Source organism: Mauremys mutica, chromosome 8 (genome assembly GCF_020497125.1).
Source record: "Mauremys mutica isolate MM-2020 ecotype Southern chromosome 8, ASM2049712v1, whole genome shotgun sequence".
In the NCBI taxonomy this organism is placed as follows: domain Eukaryota; kingdom Metazoa; phylum Chordata; order Testudines; family Geoemydidae; genus Mauremys; species Mauremys mutica.
Genome location: NC_059079.1, coordinates 23,222,790 through 23,232,273, shown reverse-complemented (window position 1 = coordinate 23,232,273; position 9,484 = coordinate 23,222,790). Strand labels below are relative to the sequence as shown.

General features: G+C 41.6%; 1 protein-coding gene across 1 annotated transcript in view; it reads left to right on the top strand.

Annotated features, from left to right (window-relative positions):
- Positions 1 to 207: 207 nt before the first annotated feature.
- SLC44A5 (solute carrier family 44 member 5) overlaps positions 208 to 9,484 on the top strand; it is a 187,169-nt gene continuing 177,892 nt past the window's right edge. The window contains exon 1 of the mRNA XM_045027390.1: positions 208 to 378. Within this exon, the coding sequence (XP_044883325.1) occupies positions 342 to 378 (37 nt within the window). The 5' untranslated portion in view covers positions 208 to 341. The remainder of the gene's footprint in view (positions 379 to 9,484) is intronic.

The window sequence follows — 9,484 nt, the reverse complement described above, 5'->3', positions numbered from 1 at the left end:
GAGGTGTCACACGCAGCCCGGGTTGGCTCCCTCAGAGCGCACAGCTCCCCCGACTCCCCCTCTCCTGCCTGCCGCTGCCGAAACTCCCCCGCCCCCCCCGCGCTCCGCTCCTCCCGGATTCGGCGCAGTGGCTGGTTGGCGCCCAGACGGGACCGGAGGGGTCAGTGTTGGGCGCAGGAGCTGGGCTCAGCGCGGCGGCGGCGGCGGCAGAGCGGAGCCCAGCGCCAGCTGCCCGGCCGCTGCTGCCTCCCATGCCCTCGCAGCAACAAAGAGCGCGCTGAGGAGCGGGGAAGAGGCGCCCGGGCTCCAGGCGCCGCCAGCACGGAGGGCAGCGGGGGAAGATGGCCAGGAAGGGGGAAGCGGCCACCTCTCCCTACGGTAAGTCCGCCCCGGGAGAGGGGCGCCAGGCTGAGCGGGCGCTCGGTGCATGCGGATGGGGCGAGCCGGAGCCTCCGTCTGGCCTGTTTACATCGCGGCTCCAGCAAGTGAACAGCCGCCGCCGCCGCAGCAAGAGTTTGTTTCCCTCGGCAGCTCCCGGCGGCTGGGGCCCCCTCGACTCTCCGCCCGGAGCGAAGGGGCTGGGGCTCTCCTGCCTGCCCCTTGCGCGGGGGGACAGGGGCTTGGGAGCGGCTCCCTCCCCGCGGCGCGGGGGGGCTTGTTGCTGCCTCCTCGGGGAGCTGGGAAAGTTGGGGCTCGGTGGGCGCAGGGCTGCGGGCGAGCGGGGGCCAGAACTCTTCGGAAAGCCGCCTGCTCCCCGGGGCCGGAGCAGGTGCATCGCCGCCGCCGCCGGGCTCGGCTCTGGGGGGCTTGTCTGGGGCGCAGAGGTGCGAGCGCCTGCTGCAGGCGGGGGCTGAGGCTAGGGGGGACCCGGAGCCCAGGATTGGGCGGCAGGGGAGGGGGGGTGGCTTTGGGGAAGGTGGGGTGCTGGGGTGGGGAGCACGGAGCTGGGGCTGGAGCGTTGGAGTGCTGGGCGCGTGTAGACAGTATTTTGGAGCTGGGGGTGCGGGGTTGTGTACACAGGGTGGGGGTGATGTGGCACTGGGCGGCTTCGCAGTGTTCTGGTTTGGGGCGTAGGGGAGGACTGGTCTGGACAGGAGGTGCAGAGCCTGCAGCCGGTGTACTGGGACTCAGAGAGCAGCTTGTCTCCTTGCCCGAGTCCTGCCAGCCGAAACGTCGCTTCCTCCAGCAGAAGGTCACCGGGGGGCACAACTTTATCTTCGTGCTTGAGCGCTGCTTTAATTGCTCCTGAGTAGCTAATTCATTTGCAGCAGAAGACAAGGTTTAGCAGGCTCCTTAATCTGTTTAAAGGCATCTCCATAAAACCAAGTGCAGTTTTCCTTTTACAATTATGCATGAGATTTCCATGGCAAAATATTTCCCTCTTTAATCTTCAGAATGAGCAGAAACCTCTTAGAAACAAGCCTCCTTTTCTCTGCATCCCAGCAGGCTGGTCATACTCACAGATAATTTACATTAAGGAGCATACATGGAAAATAAAACTGTTGCTTTGGTGTAATATGCATGTTGTGTGACATGGCTGTAACTCAGAAAACCAAATTTTATGATTTAACAACATCAGACCAAAGGTTCATCCAGCCCCGTGTCCTGTCTACCGACAGTGACCAATGCCAGGTGTCCTAGAAGGAGTGAACCTAACAGGTAATGATCAAGTGATCTCTCTCCTGCCATCCATCTCCACCCTCTGACAAACAGAGGCTAGGGACACCATTCCTTACCCATCCTGGCTAATAGCCATTAATGGACTTAACCCCCATGAATTTATCTAGTTCTCTTTTAAACACTGTTATAGTCCCAGCCTTCACAACCTTCCCAGGCAAGGAGTTCCACAAGTTGACTGTGCGCTGTGTGAAGAAGAACTTCCTTTTATTTGTTTTAAACTTGCTGCCCATTAATTTCATTTGGTGGCCCCTAGTTCTTATATTATGCGAACAAGTAAATAACTTTTCCTTATTCACTTTCTCCACATCACTCATGATTTTATATACCTCTATCATATCCCCCCTTAGTCTCCCTTTTCCAAGCTGAAAAGTCCTAGCGTCTTTAATGTCTCCTCATATGGGACCCATTCCAAACCCCTAATCATTTTAGTTGCCCTTCTCTGAACCTTTTCTAATGCCAGTACAGACACTCCCCGGGTTATGCAAGACCCGACTTATGCAAATTTGCACTTATGGAAAAAGTTCCATAAACCAGAAATAGGATTTTTGAGTTGTGGAAATTTTTGCGTAACATATGGGTATACGTTTCTGACTTACGCAGAATTCGAGTTACTCAAGGCTTTCCAGAATGGAACTATTGCGTAAGTCAGAGGGTGTCTATATATCTTTTTTGAGATGAGGAGATTACATCTGTACGCAGTATGCGAGAGTGGGCATTCCACAGATTTATATAAGGGCAATAAGATATTCTCCGTCTTATTCTCTATCCCTTTTTTAATGATTCCTAACATCCTGTTTGCTTTTTTGACTGCCGCTGCACACTGCTTGGACGTCTTCAGAGAACTATCCATGATGACTCCAAGATCTCTTTCTTGATTAGTTGTATCTAAATTAGCACCCATCATATTCTATGTATAGTTGAGGTTATTTTTTCCAATGTGCATTACTTTACATTTATCCACATTAAATTTCATTTGCCATTTTCTTGCCCCATCACTTAGTTTTGTGAGATCTTTCTGAAGTTCTTCACAGTCTGCTTTGGTCTTAACTATCTTGAGCAGTTTAGTATCATCTGCAAACTTTGCCACCTCACTGATTACCCCTTTCTCCAGATCATTTATGAATAAGTTGAATAGGATTGGTCCTAGGACTGACCCTTGGGGAACATCACTAGTTACCCCTCTCCATCCTGAAAATTTACCATTTATTTCTACCCTTTGTTCCCTGTCTTTTAACCAGTTCTCAATCCATGAAAGGATCTTTCCTCTTATCCCATGACAACTTAATTTACATAAGAGCCTTTGGTGAGGGACCTTGTCAAAGGATTTCTGGAAATCTAAGTTCACTATGTCCACTGGATCCCCTTGTCCATATGTTTGTTGACCTCATTCAAAGAACTCTAATAGATTAGTAAGACATGATTTCTCTTTACAGAAACCATGTTGACTTTTGCTCAACAATTTATGTTCTTCTATGTGTCTGACAATTTTATTCTTTACTATTGTTTCAGCTAATTTGGCTGGTACTGATGTTAGACTTAACAGGTCTCTAATTGCTGGCATCACCTGTAGAGCACTTTTTAAATATTGGCATTACATTAGCTATCTTCCAGTCATTGGGTACAGAAGCTGATTTAAAGAACAGGTTACAAACCATAGTTAATAGTTCTGCAGTTTCATATTTGAATTCTTTCAGAACTCTTGGGTGAATGCCATCTAGTCCCAGTGACTTGTTACTCTTAAGTTTATCAATTAATTCCAAAACCTTCTCTAGTGACACTTCAATCTCTGACAATTCCTCAGATTTGTCACCTACAAAGGACGGCTCAGGTTTGGGAATCTCCCTAACATCCACAGCTGTGAAGACTGAAGCAAAGAATTCATTTAGTTTCTCCGCAATGACTTTATCGTCTTTAAGTGCTCCTTTTGTATCTTGATTGTCCAGGGGCCCCACTGGTTGTTTAGCAGGCTTCCTGCTTCGGATTACTTGAAAAACATTTTGTTATTACCTTTTGAGTTTTTGGCTAGCTGTTCTGCAAAGTCATTTTTGGCTTTTCTTATTACATTTTTACACTGGCAGTGTTTATGCTCCTTTCTATTTACCTCACTAGGATTTGTCTTTCACTTTTTAAAAGATGCCTTTTTATCTCTCATTGCTTCTTTTACATGGTTGTTAAGCCACAATGTCTCTTTTTTAGTTCTTTTACTGTGTTTTTTAATTTAGCGTATACATTTAAGTTGGGCCTCTATTATGGTGTCTTTGAAAAATGTCCACGCAGCTTGCAGGGATTTCACTCTAGTCACTTACCTTTGTGGACTAAAACTTTATAACTGTATCTGTTTAATCAAAAATTGACAATTTGAGTTATTCACACTGAGGCCCTTAAGGACCACAGCTGGTTAGCTTTCCTTCATGGAAGTGAATGGTAACCTGAACAAGCACTTGATCCATTAGTGCTTCCCCAGTAGTGGGTGTTTTGCCTGAGAAAGGATTTCAGGATGAGCCTAAGAAACCAAGGAATTGTTTGCAGAAAGGGTAATATAAACAAACCTCGGGGGGAGGGGGGACACTCACCAGAAATCAGAGAACTTCAGGGAAGAAATTTTATATGTTTCCAAAATATTAACTTCAGAGGCATTAGTCATTTAACTACTCACAGAGCCTGATACAGGGAAGTCAATAGTTTTGCAGTTAACTTCAGTGGTAATAGTCTGCAATGCATAGAAAAGCAGATAGAAGAACACTCATCTGAAGGATCACAGAAACACAGTATTTAGATAGAATTCATACTCCTGTAAGTGCAGCATATAATTCCCTCACTTACAATCAGGAAAGCTCTGCTTTGGAGAGAAGACTTGGAAATTGTATTGTGTTATCACACAACATTATTTTAGCTTCATTTTTTAAATATGTTACTTTGGAACATCTGCAGTCCTTTGGCATGATACTGTTACCTGTGTTTACATGGAAAAATGCATTTGGAAAAAATTCTTGTATTTCAACTTGTAATTTTTCAGAACTGCAAATTGAAATATACTAACTGGAATATTTGCTGTTTAAGCAATTTCACATTCATCATAATTTTTTCTTTCTTTTATCGCTCCATTTGCATGTGCTTTTTTTCTTATAGGTACTATTTAGTATGTGCCTCCTAAGGAGTCATTGGAAATAATTACTTTAGTCTTATAATGAAGAAAAGCAAATTTGAATTAATCTTTCTACCTTACTGGCCTTATACTATGAAATAGTGCAATACCTTCTAAATTCAGGCTCTGCAATACTGTATGCTTCTACATGAAATTGCTATAATAGTCACTCACCATCTCAATTGTTTTTTCTGACTCTGCTAATAGTTGGCTATTTACCTTCCCACTCATATATTTTTGAAGGAGTAGGTGCCCTTAGCCTCTCTTCTTGGAACCCTACTTCGCCAGACCACTACTGGTTTTACTATTTTATAAACAACAGAGGCAAACCTTTCTCAAAAGCTTCAATCTATTGACTTCTGGCATCAACTGAATGCCCCTTAAAAGAGATCTCAAGTCAGATTCCTGGCTGACAGCAGACTTCAGGCTCCCTGGACAGCTTATTAGCTGTCCTTTTCTCCCTCTGAGCTAACAAGTTCTCTAACTGATGCTGGGTTTCTAGATTTGGATTGGCTGATGGAAAGCCAAGATACTGGACAGTGTCTGGATGGCTATTGGAGTGAACATAGCTGGATAAAAGGCTTTAGTAAACATACAGACTTTTTTGGGTGGGGTTGGGGTCATCCTCTTCTAAAAACTACAGTACATCTTTTTAGCCATATTGGTTCTCTGCATGCGCATGAAGGGACTAGAAGATCATCCTTGAAGCAAGCTGCTTATTAGCTTTTTAAATCTAGGTAATAGGATTCATTCTTCCCTAGAACAGCTGTAATCTTGCAACAGAGAAATGTGGTTTCTTGCCCACAGAATGGAGAAAATAGGAAGGGTTTATCAAGAACAGTGATGCTGACTTTATCAAGGCTCTCTCTCCAGCAGAGAGTTTTTTTTCAGTGTGAAAGGGAAATAAATGTTCCCTCAGGAAAAAAAAATAAAAATCTTTCAGTTGCTATCTTCCAGTGGAAAGAGATCCAGATGAAATGGAATACAGGTTTTCCATGTGTAAAAGAGCAATTACCTGCCTCTGGGGGCCCCTCTTGAGCACTTGCTTTCTCATCATAGCTTAATATTGAGGTTTTTTTTAAAATAACAATGAGAGAGCTTTTATTATTATAATAAGTCACTCACCTCTGTCACTTGACTAATTCTTGTTCTTGTTGAAACCAATGGCAGAACTCCCATTGACCTCAGTGGTGCAGGACTAGGCCATTAACAATGCCAAACTTATGTGGCATCACAGTTATTTCCATAGTAATTAATAGTGAAATAAACCCTAGATTATAACGTCACTGAAGAAATGGTGTGGGGGAAGAGGATACAGAATTAAAAAAAATCTTGTTTCAGACAATATTTTAGTAAGTAGCATTGATGAGAGGAGATACGCATGTAAGGGCCAATCTTTATTATTTTCAATTCACCTTGAGTTAGCCTTCTTTTCTTTTTTTTTTTTTGCATCTGCAAATGGCAGGGAACAAGTCCTCTGAGGCAGTGACTGTTGTCTTTGTTATTTGTATGTAGCCTAGCTCAACGTGTCCTTGATTGAGGTTCTTAGGTGCAATCATAATGCAAATAAATATTAACAATAATTTAGGTTGGTTATATATGTAAAATCTGCTTGCTTCTCTAAATCAGTCACCTAAATTTCACTTTCAAAGTGCCTCTGCAGTTGTGTCTCAGAAACTGCAGGTGTAAAACAAGACACCGCTATTTAAATATATGCACCAAAGGTACTGTACAATAAACATCACCCTGTAGAATCTTACAAGACCTCTTAGGTCATCTAGGTCATTTCCCTGCCAATGCAAAATTGATCCTATTGTACATTTACTATTCTTTTCTCTGGTTTTAGAGTTCCAAAGACTAATAGACATCACTATCATTACTTTTTCTTGAGAGTCATACTACATATTCTCTTTAATTTCATCCCATTAACAATAATAATACCTATGTACTACCCAAAACAATTCCTCTCCCTTTGTGGTATTTACACTTCACCTGGCAGGTGCCAGGCACTTCAAGGTGGAATCTCCCATCACCTCTTAATTCATGCTTGGCCAAATTCAAATATGATATAAGTGAGTGCAATTCCACTGATGTAAATGGATTTGAACCTTCTAAATTATCTAAATTTGGTCCATTTTATAAAGGGCTTCAACTGTGCATGGTATATCAGCTCAATCAATAACTCTTTGGACACCGCTGCAGTACATAAGTACAAAGAGTTCAGGTATGACTGAATTTTTCTAATTTGTATTGATTTAATAGAGCTTATGCACAATGGAATAAACTTGGGAGATGGGAGAAGAGAATTCTAAAGGTAGCAACTTACTTTGTGTCCTGTTGTTTAATTAGTTTATTATTGCAGATATTTCTTTTTGAATAAGAACGTTCTCCCTTAGTACCTCACTTCATCTTCTGTTTGATCTTTTGGTGAAGTCTTGATCCTGCATGTGTTAACATTTCTCTTACTATCAAAATGAATTTAAGCATTTAAACTTCACTGTAGGATCAAACAGGAGGAACATATGGATTTTGAGGACACAAACGTTTGTTCAAACTGTCATTTCTTTTATCATTAATAAAAATAACAAGGAAAATTATTAAAAAAACACATGAAAGATAACTAGATCCAAGACTTTTTATTGTTTTTCCCACTATGAAATTCCATGTTGAAGAATCTAAATGTTATTTTAGCATAATTATTTTTGGGTGGGAACATGAAAACATTATTTAATAAATACAATCATATTGAATAATTATTTGGTATCTATGTGTTACAAACTTTATTCATTGTAATATTGTATTACAATGTATTCATGAGATAATTATAAGCAACCATTTAAAGTGCGCTCTCTCTCTCTCTCTCTCTCTCTCTCTCTCTCTCTCTGTGTATATATTTGGAAATCCATATAATACTAAAATGTCTGATCTGATTATAGTCTAGTGAGACCAACATTTATAGTAATCATTCAAAGAAGAGGAAATAAGTTGCAGACTTTAAGTGCCTTATTTTCAGCTATACCTTGTGTTTCAGAGAAGTTAGGAAAGATAACTTTACATTTGTACATGGCTGCTTCCTCTTGGGGTCTTTCAAGAGAGAAATAACTACATGGCAAATGCTGTTAAATTTGGACTGAAATATTTTGATGATTCTTGGCGGAGAAATACTCCCAAAGCCAAATCCTCATCTGGTGGAAATCAGAGTAGCTTCATTGAAATTTGGCCTCCCGGTCTTTATACATGTTGTGAGCAGCTAATATCTAGAGATGTCTCTCTCTTTTCCTGCACTTGAAGTAATGTGGAAAGAAAGATTTAAAAAGCAATCCAAGGAAAAAATATCGCTAGGCTGCAGAATTTAGTAATGTCCTGTAACATAATATTTAAAACAGTCTGCTCACTGATTCTTAATGGGAACTTTTCTGTACAGTCCCTCTATTTCCCATTAGCCAGTATTGTTTATGAAATGCCCAGGAAATGCCATTTTGGTTGCAGAGTCAGGTGGTAATGTCAGAACTTTGCTACTATTGGGCCTGGTCCTACTCCCATTGAAGCCAATGACAAACTCCCATTGACTTAAATGGGACCAGATTAGACCCATATTTCTCTCTTTTGGGGGGAAGATCATAAAGAAGGATTTTTGGTGAGTGTTTGAATAAATGCAACAAAATCAGCAATAGTTCTTCGACACCACAGAGTTGGTTTCAGTAGTAGTGAGAAAATCCTTTTTTGTTTGTGTCCTGTGCAGTTTTAGTCCAGTTCATGACAATTTTGTTAACATTTTCAGAATACCATAACTTTAAAACTTTTCTGAATTTTACCAAATCTATCGATACCCTGGGATGAGTCATGCCATATGACACTTCAGGAAGATACTTATGTTTGGGAAGTTGCAGGGAGGGAATAGAAAATTGGACTCCTAGTATGATATCATCAACTATTGAGCAGCTACTGCTATTCTGTAATGCTTTTGATAGATGGCTAGGGGACTTAACTATCTTAAGTCAGTGGGGATGGGGGAAGGATAGAGGAAAGGAGGTGTATGTCGATGTTTGTATGTCCACGTTGTTCAAAAGCATTACAATTTACCTCAAAGTTCTGTTACTTTTTGGAGAAAAAATATTCTGTTCCTAGCTGACCATGTGTTTTTTATTATATACATTATCCATGTCTCTGTATGAATTCAACAATTAACCCGATCCATGCCTCTAAATGAGAGAGTTGTAGATCGCGAAAGTTCTCACAATAGGAGGAAATATGGCAACAAAATTAATATAGAAAAGTGGGAGACTACATGAAAGGAGAACTAACAGTTTAACAGGTGCTTAGGCAGTATCGTGAATTCGTGTACTAGACTTTCACCTCTGTGATGAAACTTTGGACAGTCACAAATGAAACTTTGATTTCCTATTGCAATTTTGCCTATTTTTAAAAAAAAACCACAACAAAGTTGTGATATCTGCTCAGGAGAGTTTCCAGACGGGATTAATGGTGGTGGTGGAGTGCAGGTCATAAGTAAGGTACATGTGGAAGAGCTATGCGGGGACCCTCACATAGCACCTGCCCACACAATACACGGCTCTAGCTGGAAGTTACTATCATTTCAGCTTCATAAGCATTAAATGAACTCTCACATTGGGGGGGAAAAATCACAAGGCCATAAAT